This window comes from Aulonocara stuartgranti (genome assembly GCF_965226115.1).
Source record: "Aulonocara stuartgranti genome assembly, chromosome: 7".
In the NCBI taxonomy this organism is placed as follows: Eukaryota; Metazoa; Chordata; class Actinopteri; order Cichliformes; family Cichlidae; genus Aulonocara; species Aulonocara stuartgranti.
The window spans coordinates 39667638-39685787 of NC_138945.1; the positions used below are offsets into that span (position 1 = coordinate 39667638).

At 40.4% G+C, this 18150-nt stretch overlaps 1 protein-coding gene across 1 annotated transcript; it reads left to right on the top strand.

The window, feature by feature from the left end:
* The first annotated feature begins 1097 nt into the window (after positions 1–1097).
* Positions 1098–18105, top strand: LOC309712237 (polypyrimidine tract-binding protein 3-like). Its single transcript, XM_082542900.1, has 14 exons — positions 1098–1389; positions 2084–2147; positions 2237–2403; positions 5637–5780; positions 5910–6071; positions 6180–6290; positions 6589–6745; positions 7312–7371; positions 7515–7627; positions 12977–13010; positions 13099–13191; positions 15276–15498; positions 15594–15671; positions 16080–18105. The coding sequence occupies exons 2-14, from the start codon at positions 2123–2125 to the stop codon at positions 16210–16212; spliced, it is 1500 nt and encodes a 499-aa protein (XP_082399026.1). The 5' UTR covers positions 1098–1389; positions 2084–2122; the 3' UTR covers positions 16213–18105.
* Positions 18106–18150: the final 45 nt, after the last annotated feature.

Below are 18150 nucleotides of genomic sequence, written 5' to 3' on the forward strand. Positions count from 1 at the left end.
CACTACCTTCACCATCAGATTCTGCTCCTTGCATCTTCACCTTTATAACTCACCTGATTAAACTGTATTGAGGCTTAGAGTTTGCATTATTAGGGGTGGTCCTCAGACAGGTGCTGTAGTTTCTAGCTACCTGCTAGGCTTCACCTCAGCTAATTTAAGTCCCTTTTACTGGACCTGTGGACTGTGTTTGAGCGGTTGGAGCTTTTTATTAAATAGTGTTATAAAATCTGCTGTGGAGTCAAATGTACTAACAGACATTAAAAGTCTGAGGTGGAGTTCTGATGAGTGAAATTCTACAATTCAGCATTTAGCAGGTATCTGTGTCTGTACAGTAGATGGGTGATGTCATAGTGGCTACAGCTGGTCTGTCTTCAGTCAGATAAAGTTAAGAAAAAAGAAAAAGGATTACACTTCAGACAACAGTCCGATTAATTTCTCCAAAATATACTAATACTAGAGGTGGTAGTCCAATGTGGAACAGCCATGGCAGGGAAACCAAATATGACAGTCTAAAATAGTACAACACTGCTCTCCCCTTTAAATATTAGGCACCCAAACAAGAACACTCAGGAGTTCAACAAAAAGTGTGAAAAAAGTGCTTCTTTTTTTTTTTGTTTTTTTTTTTTTAAATAAAAGGAGTAGAGCTTTTTTTGTTCTATTTTCATAAAAGCTGCCAAAACTGGTAGAATTGCATTGCAATAATTTTTGCGATTGTTTTCAAATGTAGAATTTCAGATTTTTTCAAACACATATTATTTTACATGAATGAAGGCCTAATACATTTCAACATGTATTTTATTATAAATTACATTTTTATTTTACTTGAAGCAATTTTTATTAGTATTTATTTAAATTTATACCATATTTTGAATTTAAGGCAGAAATTAAATTTATTTAATGTGTTTAATGGAGTTATAATTGATAAGCAATTTTAAATTGATTTTATTTATCTTGCTTTGAAAAAAAAATAAACTAAGTACTTTTTATTTTATTCCATATTTCAGGAATTATTTTTCATTTTAATTTATGTTAATTTTACATACAAAACATGCATTTTCTTTTAAATGTCATTTTGTAAAATCTTTTTACATTTATCTGTTTGTAATAGTATTTTTAATTGTACATGTATTTGATATTGTTTTAAATACAATGAATATATTTGACTTATTCTTAAGTCTTTTAATTGTTACTATAATTATTTTTTATAATTATTGTATTTCTTTTTATCTGAGGTGTGTCCTCCAGACGCCATGTTCTGTCGTGACGTCACCAAACGGGAAGTGAGCTCGTTGTTCTCCTTGGTGGCTGCCTGGCTGCGAAGGCTCGCGGACCAAAACAACTCCTTCTCTGCTGCGCTTCCTCCTCTTCCTCAGCACGGACCATGGACGGGTGAGAACGGGAAACCGTCCCGAACCTTCTCGGAACCGTTCCCACCGCACTTTTACCTTCCTTCCTCCCTTCGTTTCCTTGGTGACTGAACCGCACCTGCGCGAGCCTCAGATGCGCCCCTCCCTGCCTGTTTGTTGTTGGTGTTTACTGAAATGCTCTCCCAGAGCCCCGTTTTCCTGTTGCTCGTGCGCTGTGCTGTGCAACTCTGCTCTGTTCTGTTCGGCTCGGCGTGAAAGTGTCACGGGGCAACAGTAGCGACAGCCGCGGTGTTTTATTACCTGAAATCTCGCGATATGTGCGTGTTCACGCAAAGAGCCTCTCTGTCTGTGTACAAACAGAGAGGAATTACTTTCATTTTCTGTTAATTAGTTCGACTTTGGGGTTCTAAAATGTCACTAGCAGAGCCCGAAGCTTCTTTAACTGATCCCGGGAGAAGGTTAATGGTTAAAATGTTAGCGGTAAAGTTAAACAGAAGCTCAGAGCTGAAAATGAAGAAGTCATCAATCATCTCCTGCAGTCTGTCTCAGGAAACAGGCTTTAAAGATCAATCACGTCTCAAAAAAAAATTGCAAAAGAAGACAGGATTTTAAATATGGAGGTTCATGTGCTGCTGATTTGATAAATTCATTAATAAATTGATGAAATGTGATATAACTTTGACATTTCAATAACTGATTATTGTGTTTGTTTCCAGGAGTCAGAGTTCAGCTCGTCTGTCAGCAGCTCTGAGAACATGAGCTCCTCTCACCTGTCCACAGGTGAGTCTATGAAAGTCTATGAAAGGGAAGCTCCTCCCACCTGAACCCTTTCCATCATAATTTACCTGTCTGTTTCTGTCTATCTGCAGTGGATGGCACTGATAGACTGTGTGTTTCAGAGCGTGCTCAGTGCGTCCCATCTCGGGTCCTTCACCTGCGTCAGCTTCCCCCTGACGTCTCTGAACAGGAAGTGCTTTCTCTGGCGCTTCCCTTTGGTCGAGTTAGTCAGCTGATCACACTGAAGACAAAGAATCAGGTGAGCGCTAACGATGCCAGCAAGGTGCGCAGTACACAACTGTCTGAATTCCTCTTAACCTGTTCTTTATTATTATTAAGTCATTGCTGGTGAAAGTGTGCAGGTTTATGTGGTTTAGAACCCTGAGCAATTCACTTTTACTGTACAGCACATGTGCTCTTGTTAATTGGAGGAAAAGTGAAATAAAAATACACAAAATAAAAAGAAATCCACTAAATTGTTGAGAGCGGCGTTCGGCTGCGACTGCTTGCGACGTCATCTTGCATCCAAATTTATTACTAACACATTTGGTAGCTGTGTGGGGGTTTGTGAGGTTGTACTGAGTGAGTAATCACTGTGTGTCATTATATAGCTCTTTAGTTAGCCACAAGAAGGCACTTTGTTATTCACTTCAGTTCAGTTTTATTTATACAGCACCAAATCACAACATGTCGTAAGGTAAAGACCCTACAATAGACCCTCACTATCCTGTCTCCCTTCCCTCACCCCCAACGCGAGTTGTACCCACCTATCTTTCCTTCGTCTGGATTCACTTACCCTAACATCTGCAATCAGGATAAGCAGTCACACAAAGCTGCAAAGGGAGATAAAGCTGTAATATGAGAAAAATCTAACAAGATTGAACACAGTATACAGATGCCTGCTTAACGAAAGTAGTGGTGGAGGACCAGCGCTTTATGAAGGCGTGAGTGCTTTAAATGCTTCGGTCAGTTAGACTGGACAACAGCTTAGCCTATTTAAAGCCTGGAAAGAACGCCAGTTAAAATGTGACTGTGTGAATGTGCGACTGCAATGTTTTTTTCTGACGAAAACAAGGCAATATCTAAATAAAAGCTTGTGCAGAAACATGAAAATGATGATAAAATGTATCGAGACTTTTGTCAAATAATAAAAACAAGATGACATCCAATCAGAACAAATAAGTTGTGTACAAAGGCGGGACGAGTTTGGAAGGTATCTGTTTAGAAGATGGAAGGCTTTTGGAAATGGCACTGTTTCTCATAAATTCGACAAAATGTAACTGCTTAGGAGGAATAGAAGAGCAGACAGATGAACACGTGCCAGGCACTTTTGATGTCTAGGAAAATAAGACGTTTTGCAAACTGTGGAGCAGCTCTCACTGATAAAATCATCACAGATTTTAGACTATTTCATTCAACTGAATCAACTTCAGATTTAGTCCATTTAATACTATAATAACGTTGTTGTAACTTGTTTGCATTAAACAGGTAAAAAAAAAAAAGAAAAGAAGTAAAGCTGCATCTAACAATCTATGTTTATACTGATGCTCATTGGGGAAGCACAGAGACATTCAGTTTAGTTCAGTTTTATTTGTACAGCACCAAACAGTCACCTCACACCTCGCATATTGTAAAATAAAAACTCTACAATACTGCGGAGAAAACCCCAACAATTAAGCAACCCCTATGAACAAGCACCTAAGCGACAGTGGGAAGGAAAAGCTCCCTTTTAACAGGTAGAAACCTCCAGTAGAAACAGGTTCAGGCAGGGGTGGCCATGTGCAGCGACCGGTTTGACAGGACAAAGACATGCTGTGGAGGGGAGCCAGAGATTAATAATAACTAATGATTAATTTCAGAGAGGTTTATTAACACATAGTGAGTGAAGAAGAAACACTCAGTGCATAATGGGAATCCCCCAGCAGCCTACACCTACTGCATCATAACTAAGGGAGGATTCAGGGTCACTTGGTCCAACCCTCTCCGCGAGAGAGACTCTGCGCAGCAGTCTGAGGGCTCTGCCAGGAGTGGAGATGCTGTTTTCCAGAGAATTGATTAGTTAGTAGGTGGGAGTTACACACCTGTTGATGTGTAATCTGGAACATAGCCTGTTTGCAGCATAAGTAACCATAGCGATATATCCCAGTAAAAAGTGAACCACCTTTGAAAAACAGAAAAAAGAGTTAAACCTGAAGTCACATGGATAAGACCAAATCCTGCTTTGTAGCGCAGGCCTCTGGACATCAGAGTGAAGGAGCGGAGAGACGGAGCAAAATGAATTCCCGCCCACAACACCTCTTCGTTGAATTCAAATTTAGTGGGAAAATGGGCATGTCAGTTTTGTTTCTTAGTAAAAACAGTTAATATGATTGTACCCTGTATATGCAGAGCTCCAGCTGAGCCAACCAGCACACTGTTTATTTGTATTTTATCTTGTCTATGTCATCACGCCGCATGTGACTCAGATTGTCTTTTTTTAATGGCTTCTCATTGCTTTAGTGCCCTCTCAGGTTCTTACAGCTGACCTCTCATCCAGAGAGAAATAATCCTTCATTGATGCATTGGACACTACAAGTTATTTTAATAATCGTCTCATGGGTCTGTCACTAACAGTGACATGTTCATGGAAACAAGTAATGACATGTTTCAGGTGTGAGTCATGGCACCAGAGCTGAACTCTTATTTCAGCTTGTGTTGTAATATGGTGTTGTGCAAAAGTTTCAAGTCAGCCCTCATTTCTTTGTATTTTGATGAAACGATGGGAAATTGGTTCAGTGAAACGTGTGCAGAGATAAATGGTTCCACCTGCAGCTGCTCTGAGGCATGTGGAAGTATCGGGGGGACAGATACTGAACCCTAAATTACCCACGATACATCCATCAGAGTGCAACAAGTGTATGTGAATGTTAGGCAGGGTCTAAGCCACTCTTCCACTGAGTGGTGTGTTTTTATGACAGGCTGTAACAGGCGAGTAACAAAGAGTCTAAAATTATTTAAAGCTGGTTCCTCACTAAGTTTTCTGTTGTGCATAGACACTTGTTACTCTTTGTGTTTGGAGCATTTTCATTCTTGAATGGCTCACAGAGAGCGGGTTTACAAACAAAAAACAGTCTTCCAAAACTGGTCAGAAATAAGGGGCGGTTCAAGACTTCTGCACAGCAGTGTGGTTCACTGTGTTGTGTAATTTGTGAGGTAGTGAAAGTCAAACACATGATGGCTGAGGCTTTGTGTTCTCTTCAGTCTCCTTTGTGGTCTGATCTCAGCGTGGATTAAAGTAATGAAAGGCTTTTGTACTGCTCCCTCACTGCTTTATTTTGTTTACACCTGTCACATGATCCAAGCAAATCTTTTTTTCCCTTCTGTGTGAATGGACAAATTTTCTACAGAGAGCAGCTCTAGCTAATGTTAGCTTAGAAAAGATGTCCCACCGTGACAGACTCACACAGAGAGGAACACATGAAATTTTTAAGTAATCGTTTTTTTTCTTTTCAGGCGTTTTTAGAAATGGCGTCAGAAGAAGCCGCTGTTACCATGGTGAACTACTACACCTCAGCCACTCCCTCCATCAGGAGTCAGCCAGTCTACATTCAGTACTCCACCCATCGCGAGCTCAAGACTGACAATATGACCAATCAGGTGAGGAGCAGCAGCTCAGGCCCCACCCATGGTGTCTGTTTATTTGTTTGAAGTTTGATCTGTCATCTGTTTACAAAAAGCAGCGAGATGGTCCTTTAAACAATCAATAATATGTTTGTTTGCTGACAGAGGGCTCAGGCAACGCTGCAGGCCATGAATGCAGGAGCAGTGCACTCTGGGAACATGGCTTCAGGTGGGGAGGGCCGGGGCATAGCTCCAGGTCAGAGTCCCGTCCTGAGAATCATTGTGGAGAATTTATTTTACCCTGTCATTCTGGAGGTCCTCCAGCAGGTCAGGACTGCAGATATCATCAGTGTTATTATTGTTATTATTATTGAAGTTTTTATTATCATGTCCTTTCTAACAGTTCTTGGTGGTATTAATAAAATTTTTTCACAGATCTTTAGTAAGTTTGGCTCCGTGCTGAAGATCATCACGTTCACCAGAAACAACCAGTTTCAGGCTCTCCTGCAGTTCAGCGACACCGTGCATGCTCAGCACGCCAAGGCTGTGAGTCATACACCTACACACACATTCTCTCTCTCTCTCTCTCTCTCTCTCTCTCTCTCTCTCTCTCTCTCTCTCTCTCTCTCTCTCTCTCTCTCTCTCTCTCTCTCTCTCTCTCTCTCTCTCTCTCTCTCTCTCTCTCTCTCTCTCTCTCTCTCTCTCTCTCTCTCTCTCTCTCACACACACACACACACACACACACACACACACACACACACACATTTAGAAATCCAGCTCCAGTTCTAGGTCTGAACTGGTGCGGGTCCAGTCAGATCACAGTATGTGTCCTTCTGTCTGTCAGACTCTAGACGGTCAGAACATCTATAACGGCTGCTGCACGCTGAGGATCGACTTCTCCAAACTGAGCGTGCTCAACGTGAAGTACAACAACGACAAGAGTCGGGATTTCACCAGAGCCGACCTGCCAAGCGGAGAGCTAGAGCCCGCCGCCACCTTCGGTAAGAGTAAGGGCCTGTCTCAATATGCATACTTTTGCGTACTTGTGTTCTCGTGTACTCGTGATAAGTCAAGCCGTAAATATTCCCTGATGCCTCCGACGTCTTCGGAGACGTCTGTTACCCACCAGCTCCATAGCAGACTGGGAGGTCGAGGATCACTAGAGCCGGCGAGAACAGCGGATTCCCGGCACATCATTTTCAACCCCCCCCGCGGTCTTTTACTACTCAGGTTAAACATGATATATAGGTCTCTTAGATAACTTTGAAATGTTAATGTTTGGCTTTTTTCAGTGTTTTATTTGTTCCTGAGTAAATCGAGTTGGCTGAGATTAAAGTTAAGCTTCATAACATATTAGTCACAGTTAAATTAAGAGGGGACGGCCGAAAGAACTCTGGACCTGTGACATCATCAAGTACGCTGGTGTTTCAGTTGTACAAATTCATTACAACTCAATAAGCGCACACACCTCGACTGACCAGCAGCTGTCATTTCTATAACTCTATGCAGACCTCAGAGTCATTGTATGGGGGCGGGGCTAGTGAGCTAACCTGTATGTGTGTTTCAGGTGTAGCTTTGCCTCCGTATGGAGCAGCGGCATTCCCACCCACTTTCCACCAACACACAGGTGAGTTGCACATGAACATCACCTTTGACCATTGACATTTACATGTTTTAAGATGAGTCCATGTTTAATAATCCGGCTGCTGGATGCGCTGAGCGTGAATATGGAAACCACTGAAATAAAGTTTTGGTGTTTTCCGTCCTCAGGTCTGTCCATGGCGCCTGTCCCCGGCTCGCTAGTGTCTCATCCTCGCGTCTCGCTGCAGATGGCGCCTCCTGCTGTCCATTCGGTGCTGCTGGTGTCGAACCTGAACCCAGAGGTCAGAGGTCACACATGCTAGCTCACACAGTCACTGGTCGTGTCCAAATTCATGGGCTGCATCCTCCTGAGGACACCGGCCTTCGCGGTCTACGTGGGCCGGGTCCTCAGAAGGTCGGGTAGGCCGGAAGTAAACGGCCGTGAAATTGGACGGTCTAGCCTTCTGATTAGCGTCACCGCTGTCTCGGTGGAGTTTAATAAACTCAGCCGTCTGCTTCTTGCTATCTAAAATATAACGGGACACTGGCGTAAATTCTCGACTGTCTCATACTTATGTTTAATCAGGTTTCTGTTTGACGTTTAGTCAGCTGTGTAAAAACCAAGGAGGAACCCACCCGGGGGATTAATAAAGTTTTATTTTATCTAATCTTATCTAATAACTTTAATCTCAGCCAAACCGATTTACTCACGAACAAACAAAACACTGAAAAAAGCCCAACAATAACATTTTTAGGTTGTCTAAGTGACTTATATATTACGTTTAACCCGAGCAGCGAAAGTCCGCGGTGATCTGAAAATGATGTGCCGGGAGTTGTGCCCTTCTCGGCGGCTTCAGTGACCCTCGAGCTCCCGGCTAGCTATCGAGCTGGTGGGTAGCAGACGCCTCCGAAAACCTCGAAGCACTTTTGCAAATATGCGATATCTTGATAAACCGAGCAGATATTTGATGTTTACACAACTACTTCCTCGCCTGAAAATATGTTAAAAGTTTATTTTGTGACCCAGAAAGATTAGTATGAGTAATTTTAAAACTTAGTAGCGGCCGCCATTGTTGGAAACTGGAGTTTGGCTGGGCCGCGCTATGAATTCTGGGATATGGTGGGCCACGAAGGACACACCCGACCCATCCTTAAAATTCGGGGAAAAGGAGGACGCATTTGTCGGCTACATTCGGATGAGTCTACAAATTTGGACAGCCTTCGGCGCGTCGCTGTGACGTAATCGGTCTACAAATGCGGCCTCAGGAGGATGCAGCCCATGAATTTGGACACGACCACTATCCAATCAGAGCACAGCTCACTGAGCTAACTTGTTTTTTGTTTTTGAACAAAATAACAATTACAGCACTCATTTTACATGACAACAAAAAGTTACATACAAGTACAAGTGGTTAAGAACAAAGCAGCCATCGAATAAAGAACAAAAGAACAGTATAGGTCAGAAATACCATAAAGCAGCATACAAGTACAGTAAGGTGATCTATCATATAAAAGTAAAAAACAAAAGTACGCACATACAATCAAGTAAGGTGTGAGCTTTATTTAAGTTACACTTGTCTAATGAAGCCTTCCACAGCAGCACTTCATTTTTAAATCCAGCAAAAATCGGAGTAATTTTCAATAAGCGACCTTTGTGAATGAAAAATTTTGCAACTAGAATCTAATACTTGAAAGGTTAGAGAAGGGCAGTCAATATTTATGGAGGTTAGCCAGTACTGAAAATCATCCCCAAAAGATCTGGAACTTTCACATGAATAAAAAAAGATGCTCTGTAGTCTTAATATCAGTATTGCAGAAAGTAGGGCTGCTCGATTATGGCAAAAATGATAATCACGATTATTTTCACTGAAATTGAGATCACGATTATTTGACGATATTTATTTAACCCTTTAAGACCTACTATAGAACCAAGTCCACCAGAGCTTATATTATTTTTTTACATGCTGTAGTGCCATTTGTGGGAGCATTTCAAGTTGCTATACATCAATACAACTGTTATAGCCCATATTTTAATAATATGTATGCATTAAGTCCATAGTAATTACATAAATTGCAAAAAAGTGCAATAAACTACAAAAAAAATTGAAAATCGCTTTTGTTTTGTTTACATATATTTCTACTTGGAGAAATTTAAGAGGTTTATCCCTCAAAACTTTAAATACAATAAAGTTGCAAAAAATAGTTTCCCACCACAGGAAATTTATTTTGAGTGTCTTTATAGTTTTATTTTGGAGATACAGCAATTTTTATATACTGCAGGAAAAACAAAAAACAATCCTATGATGCAAATTTGCAAAGAAAACAGCATGTGCATCATTTCACTGTGGGAAGTGTTACGAACAGCTGATAGGAACGGCAAAGCGTGTTTCTGGAATATTATGTTTTTGTTCCTGCAAGCGCTTTTTATGCAATTTTTGCAAAGCTATATGTGGAACGAAACCGTGACCGAGGACAAGCTGATGGCATAAGATGTAAGTACAACTCCTCCGGTTTCATATGCAAAACAAATTATTGCGCTAGCTTACACGGTTCAGGTTCTACAGGGATTTAACAATAGTTACGCAAAACGGAGCTTACTGCTCTGACCGGCTTTAAAGGGTTAACAATGACTTAAAAAAAATAATATAAAATAGTGTGCAACACCACTGAAGTTTTTTTTTTTTAACTCTCTTTTCAACCAACGGCAGTCACTCTCCAAATAACTTCTGCTTAGCTTTCCGAGCTTCCCTCGGGTCCTCTTAATCAGCGGTCTCCAACCTTTTTTGCGCCACGGACCGGTTTATGCCCGACAATATTTTCACGGACCGGCCTTTAAGGTGTCGCGGATAAATGAGGGAGGGGCTAATAATCGGCTCAGTCATTTTTAATGATCGTTGAAAGCCCAGATCGTAATCGTGATTAAAATTCGATTAATTGAGCAGCCCTAGCAGAAAGTGCATGCATTCGTATCTACAGGGTGGGCCATTTATGTGGATACACTGTAATAACATGGTTGGTGATATTAAAGTCCTGTTTGTGGCACATTAGTATATGTGAGGGGGCAAACTCCTCAAGATGGGTGGTGACCATGGTGGCCATTTAGAAGTCGGCCATCTTGGATACAACTTTTGTTTTTTCTATCCGGTTGTTCAGTGATGACGCGACGAATCCTACTTCCGGGTCTAAAGTAGTCTGCGTTTAATATGGCTTTTGTGTTGTTAACATGTTTAATGTTATGTATTTTCTTCTATTTGATCTCAAAAAGCTCCTAAAACAGTCAGTGATCACTGTTGACCTCCCTCGGCTTTTATTACCGCTAATCATTTATTTAAGCTCAGTTTTTAAAACCTTAGCATGTAACTACAGCCCAGCCCATGCAGCAGTATATGAATGACTAACCTCATATTATGGATGGATTATCTCAGTTGTTCTCCTGGCTGAAGTTTGGTCCTTTTACAGCATCCTGCCATGCGATTACATTTGTTCCTGACCACCGAGAACACTCACGTTAACTTTTATCGAGCGGGAAAAAAAGTTAGCTTGTTTATATTATGCTAACATAGCTGTGTCGCTAGCGGTCTCGTAGCACATCATTATATACCAGCTAGCCAAACTTCAGTAACCCTACAAACGTCACTGCTGTTTAGTTTTCTGTCTTCATTTATGCTAGAAGTGATAGCAGAGCTGTACGTTTTAATTTGTTTCCAAAACCCCGCAGTGAGGACATGCTATATTGTATTTAGATAGAAGCTAGCGAGCTAACTCCCTGCTAACTTCTAACTCTGTTAAATGTCATAAATTCCGTTTTCATGGATGCCTGGATGTTAAACTCAATTGTTACACCTGGTAGAGCAGAACGCTGATCATTTTATTAAAGATGAAAGACTTTAGACAGTTTTTCAACTCTCAGTAATGCCATAGTGATCGTTTGATATATGGACCTGCAGCGGAGTTTAGACCCAGACACGGCTAGTGACGTCAGACTGAACAACCGGATAGGAAGAGGGCCATGTGACTCATCAAACCTATTGGTAATGTCACAAGAAAAACAATGGTGTGCTTGGTTTCAACGTAACTTTATTCTTTCATGTGTTATTTACAAGTTTCTGACCACTTATAAAATGTGTTCAATGTGCTGCCCATTGTGTTGGATTGTCAATGCAACCCTCTTCTCCCACTCTTCACACACTGATAGCAACACCGCAGGAGAAATGCCAGCACAGGCATCCAGTATCCGTAGTTTCAGGTGCTGCACATCTCGTATCTTCACACCATAGACAGTTGCCTTCAGATGACCTCAAAGATAAAAGTCTAAGGGGGTCAGATCGGGAGACCTTGGGGACCATTCAAATGGCCCACGACGACCAATCCACTTTCCAGAAAACTGTTCATCTAGGAATGCTCGGACCTGGCACCCATAATGTGGTGGTGCACCATCTTGCTGGAAGAACTCAGGGAACGTGCCAGCTTCAGTGCATAAAGAGGGAAACACATCATCATGTAGCAATTTCAAATATCCAGTGGCCTTGAGGTTTCCATTGATGAAGAATGGACCCACTATCGTTGTACCCCATATACCACACCAAACCATCACTTTTGTTGTTCCAACAGTCTTGGAGGGACCCATCCAATGTGGGTTAGTGTCAGACCAATAGCGGTGGTTTTGTTTGTTAACTTCACCATTCACATAAAAGTTTGCCTCATCACTGAACAAAATCTTCTGCGTGAACTGAGGGTCCTGTTCCCATTTTTGTTTTGCCCATTCTGCAAATTCTGTGCACCGATCTGGGTCATCCTCGTTGAGATGCTGCAGTAGCTGGAGTTTGTAAGGGTGCCATTTGTGAGTAGCTAATATCCGCCGAAGGGATGTTCGACTAATGCCACTCTCCAGTGACATGCGGCAAGTGCTACACTGTGGGCTCTTGCTGAATGAAGCTAGGACAGCCACTAATGTTTCTTCATTAGTGACAGTTTTCTTTCGTCCACATTTTGGCAAATCCAACACTGAACCAGTTTCACGAAACTTAGCAAGCAGTTTGCTAACTGTAGCATGGGAGATGGGTGGTCTCGTAGGGTGTATTGCATTCAAATCTGCTGCAATGACCTGTTTACTGCGTTCACCAGATATCAACAATTTCGATCCGCTCCTCACGTGTTAACCTCTTCGACATGTCAATGGCTGTGAACGAAGAGAAACTTGTAAATAACTCATGAAAGAATAAAGTTACGTTGAAACCAAGCACACCATTGTTTTTCTTGTGACATTACCAATAAGTTTGATGTGTCACATGGCCCTCTTCCTATTGAAAAAACAAAAGTTGTATCCAAGATGGCCGACTTCTAAATGGCCACCATGGTCACCACCCATCTTGAGGAGTTTGCCCCCTCACATATACTAATGTGCCACAAACAGGACTTTAATATCACCAACCATTCCCATGTTATTACGGTGTATCCATATAAATGGCCCACCCTGTATATTGAATTTCTTGTGAAGAAGTCATTGGACAGATATATGGCATTTAAATTTTTAAATTGATTTTCTTTTGCTTTCGGTGGAATTGGAAAGGAACGATACTTAGTCAAAAACTTCAAGTTATAATCTTTAAACATATATTTTCCACTGAACTAATTTTATTCACCTTCTGCAGAACGTCACGCCTCACTGCCTCTTCATCCTGTTCGGTAGGAAAACTCAGATTTTATTTCTTTAACGTGTTTGAAAGGTGTTTCTGTGCTGATTCATTGACAGTTTTGTTTCATGTTTTTTCAGGTGTTTACGGAGACGTTCAGAGAGTGAAAATCCTCTTCAACAAGAAGGAAAACGCTCTTGTTCAGATGAGCGACGCCACGCAGGCTCAACTCGGTCTGAAACAATTCAGTTCATTTAAAAAAAAACAAAATTAATTAATTTTAACATTTTTTTTCTTCATTTTTAATGACGCTGTGAGCGATGATACAGAAGGTCAGAGCTACTTTAGTTTTTAATTCCAGTTCAGTGAATTAATCTGTGATGATGATTAATTCAGCATAATCAGGGCTCTAGACTAACTTTTTGCCATGGTTGCACTGGTGCGCCTAAAAATAAAATTTGGGTACGCCTAAATTTTGTGCTGGTGCGCCTAAATTTTATTTTTAGGTGCACCAGCACAAAATTTAGGCGTACCCAAATTTTTTAACTGCATTACTTAACATTACTTTACATGTTCACGTTTTTTTTTTTTTTTGTAAATGATTAACTAACAACCTTTCAAAATGATTAACTTGACACCCCCTTTGCTGCCCAAATTAACAGCAGCTCCATCAGCCCCCATAGCAATGATTTTATCCAACCAGTTACTGCACTGGTCCCCAAGAGCAGCAAATGCTTTCTTTGAGGCAGCATAAATTCCTAAACAAATAAAAAAAAAAAACCATTTACTTATCAGATCAAGAGTTTACAATGCAGTCTTTTTCAGTTTGAGTTTCTATATTCATGTATTATTGCTATGTTTAATTTTCAATGATAAGAACATGCTAGATATGGTTAATTCAGTAACACGACGTAATATTATTAATCATATACATAGGCTACGTGACATGACATGGCTTACCTTGGGCATGGGCATGCTGGACCTCAATGTGTCCAATCAGTATATTCGCTGGTCTTCCTTTTTGCAAGATACGAGCGTACACAATGACACATTCTTTTGTGGCGATGTCTGTGTCTCCATCGATCAGGAAGGCCATGTATGTACTGTTCGCAATTTCCACTGACGTCTTTTTTTTCAGTGTGTCAGCGATTACGCCTATAAACTGGGCGCACGCAACATCATTGCTGTATGTGGGGTTTATGTCCAAGCCATTTTTCCTGTGAAGAGTTATTTCTGACTTGAACTTAGTAAACGGAACTTCTTCTTTTGCAATATTGTAGGCGATGTTAAACTTAATGATCATCTCGGCCTCCTCCGATGACCTGTTTACTCCTGCCTGCCGCTGAAAGGCAGTGGGGAGCGGGGACATTTTGGCAGAGCATTTATCGCGGCATATAATGTGTCTTCTCGATGCTGTATGCTTTTTCAGCGTTTCAATTCGAAACGTATTAGCACCAGTGACAAATGCTGTGTTGCCGGCCATGGTCTTTCCACACTCGCGACAATAAATGCAGTGCATCATATTGTCAGCTTGGCTGTATCTTAGCCAGGGAAACTGGTCAAGCCACTCGATTCGAAATCTATACATTTTCTCACTTTTACTTTCAGTGGACTCCGGCTGGGAGTCGATCGTATGTGGCTCATTTTCTGATGCCGTCTCCGGACCAGTGTTTGACAAAAACGGAGAGGTTGATGGCTCCGTGTCAGAGCGCTGGCTCAGAATTTTGGACTGATCAGGCCTTAACTTAACGAAAAAGTTATCAATTGTTCTTTTCATATTTTCTCAATACCAACTTCATACACTTCTGACCTGGGCTACTCACCCTTCTCTATCTGCCCGCACTTTCAAACGTAAACACAAGTAGGTCTGCAGGAATATCTGGACCACGGCCAATCACAGAGGTCCCCGCCTCTGAGTATCTCTGATTGGTTTAGAACACGACATGGGCATAATGTGTGTCTGTTGTTGAACACACGGAGACTTTCAGGGTTGCTGAAACGTTTTTTTTCCGAGAAAATACTTGGTTGCACCGGTGTGACCAAGTATTTTTTTTACTTGGTCGCACCGGTGCAACCAAGTATTTTTTATTAGTCGCACCATGGAGAAATTTGGTCGCATTTGCGACCAAATTGGTCGCACTCTAGAGCCCTGATAATAATAAATATTGTCATGAATAATGACTAAATGCACGGGAGTACAGTGGTCAATTGAATTATAATGAATGAAAAGTTCGGAATTGTATTTTTAATGATTTTAATACTGTAATGGATGAGCAGAAGACAAATTCTTGTTTATCTCTTTGTTCTTCAATGACAGCGATGAGTCACCTGAACGGGCAGCGTCTCCATGGTAACGTGATCCGGGTGACGTTGTCCAAACACCCGGTGGTGCAGCTGCCTCGCGGAGGGGCTGGGCAAGAAGAACAAGCACTGACTCGGGACTTCTCAGGCTCTGCCCTCCACCGCTTCAAAAAGCCGGGCTCCAAAAACTTCAACAACATCTTCCCTCCGTCAGCAACGTTGCACCTCTCCAACATCCCGTAAGACCGCCTCGCTTCCTGTTTGATGTGTTTGACTCTTGGAGACTGATATGCATTTAAATATCGTTGTCCTTCATTGTTTCCTTGTTTCCTAGCTCTTCAGTGAGCGAGGAGGCGTTGAAGGATTTATTTTCTTTGAATGGATTTGCAGTAAAAGCTTTCAAGTTTTTCCAGTAAGTAACAAAGCAACTCCGTTCACTGATTTGTGCTTGTTAACCAATCAGAAAAAGGCAGATTATTATGATTTATTTAAAAAGAAAAATACTATTTAAATGAAAACAAAAAACATATTTTTTAAATACAGATGTTACTGAATAATTTTAAATTTAAATTTTTATAAAATATTATTTAAATCTATAATTGTTTACTGTATGAAATGTTTACTTTACGAAATAATGAAAAAAGAAAAAAATAATGAAATAAACTGTTTAAAAAGTTCAGTTTTTTCTTCAGTTTCTAATGTTAAAAAAAAATATTAAAAATTCTTTAAACTTTTTTTTTGTAAGTGTTTATGTACTCCTTTCCTCTCCCTCCTTTCTGATGGGTTGTGGGTGATGATGTCACTTCCTCTGATGTCACAGGAAGGATAGGAAGATGGCGCTGATGCAGCTGGCTTCGGTGGAGGAAGCCATTGAGGCTCTGATCGCCCTTCACGACCACCAGCTGGACCACAACCAGCACCTCCGGGTGTCCTTTTCCAAGTCCACCATCTGACCTTTGACCTCTGAGCGGCCGCTCAGAGCGCAGGGCTTCTGATTGGCCCGCGGCGCAGACAGACAGACCACGGGGATATCTTTCTGTGCCTACAGCAAGCCTCGTATCATGGTGGCAAATGATGTCACAACCGAGGGTCATGGCCATGGCTACAGAGGTTACAGAGCACATTCCGGAGCAGACTGAGTAGCAGTGCATTGTGGGTAATGAAGTCCATCATGGAGGTGACGTCAGTTTGTGTTTGTTAATGTGATGCAGGAAACGAAATCAGGAAGTAAAAAAAAAAAAAAAAAAGAAGGAAAAAAACCTGCCTTTTATCAAAGGTTTACTTTAAATTTATCTTTATTTAAAATTACCAATGAGCATTAAGTAAATTATTATAGATATTATTTTTAAATGAAATGAAATGATTTGACCCTTTTTTATGTTTAAAATTCAGATTCCAACGTTTTTCTTTTTACTTCAGGTTTTTATTTTTCTCGTTCTTCACAAACTTCCGCCTTGTTATTTTTGAATTTTCAGCCTCTCTGCACACTGCCGTCTGATTGGCTGGAATTATGTTAATGATTATTATTTTTAATTATTATTTTAGGGTTAAGCTGCGATCTCAAATCTTCTTCTGTGCCTTATTTTCTGAATTATTATGCTGGGTTCTGGTTTTTTACGTGGTGTTTGGAGGTTTTGGTGATGGATTGTTTTGTGTGTCTTTAGATTTTTTTTATTTTTTTTTTAAGTAGAATTTTTCTACTTCATTTAAAATATTTTTGTTGGTGGTCAACATTTTGGGTGGGTTTTTTAATCATGAATGTATTTATACTGTACAACATGTAAGGCTTTCTGTGTGTTTGTGCGTGGGTATTTATGTGTGTGTGTGTATGTGTGTATATTAAGCTGAGTTGTGAGTGGTTGAGCTTCAAATGTCCCATCTTTTACTGAATTAATTTTATTAATTTCACTCCCTTATTTTAATATTTTTTTTCATTTTCTGTTTGGATTCGATTTTTTTTTTTTTTTTTTTTAAATGGGAAAAAAGCCACAAAATACAGGAAGCTGCCGATTCCCAGTTTGCCTTCTGACCTCAGACCTGCCTACCGCTGCCATTTAGTTCATTTTCTGTTCAACTTTCCCCATTTTACATTTTTAATTTACTTCTTTTAATATTGGAGTTTTTTTCCACTTATTTAAAGATTTTAAGCACTTTATGTGAAATTGTTACAAGCGTTGTGGGTGGGTGGGGTCAAAACAAGCCAAAGTTCCTGTGCCTTTTAATTGGACAAATCCATTTGCCCCCATTATGAAATCACTTCCTGTTTGAATGGCCTAGAAAACTGTTTTCCTTCATTTAAATTTAAATGTAAACCACACCGTTTTTAAAAAAAAGAATTTTGCGATAAACCCACCTACTATTGCCTTTCAAAATAACATTCCCTGCTAATGTTTTGAAAGCATTTTTGTTTACAGTTGTCTACATATTTATTCTAGCCTTGGTTAATTAATTAATAAACAGTTGGGATTAAAAAGCGTGTATGTGAAAACATGAAATCTTCAAAATATATTTTCCCTTTCAGAATAAGGTTAGAAATGGTTGTTTAAAATGTTGGGATTTTATTTTGATTTTTATTTAAACTTTTTGTTAAAACAAACTGTTTTTATACCTGAATGTATCAGCTGATGTAAAGTAGTTGTGGTGCATTGTGGGAGCTGGTGGGACTTTATTGTTATTATATGAAATATTTTTAACATGGACCAGTGCATGATGGGAGGGGGCAGCGCTAAGCTAAGCCGCACTCTGCTCCAAAACAAAGTTTGTTAATTTTTATTTATTCTGAAACTTTGACAGGAAGTTGTAGCATGAATCACTGAATAATTAAATAAAATCATCTGACTGCCAAAGACTCCCCCCACTCAATCAACTGAGCCTGTCACAAAACACTTACA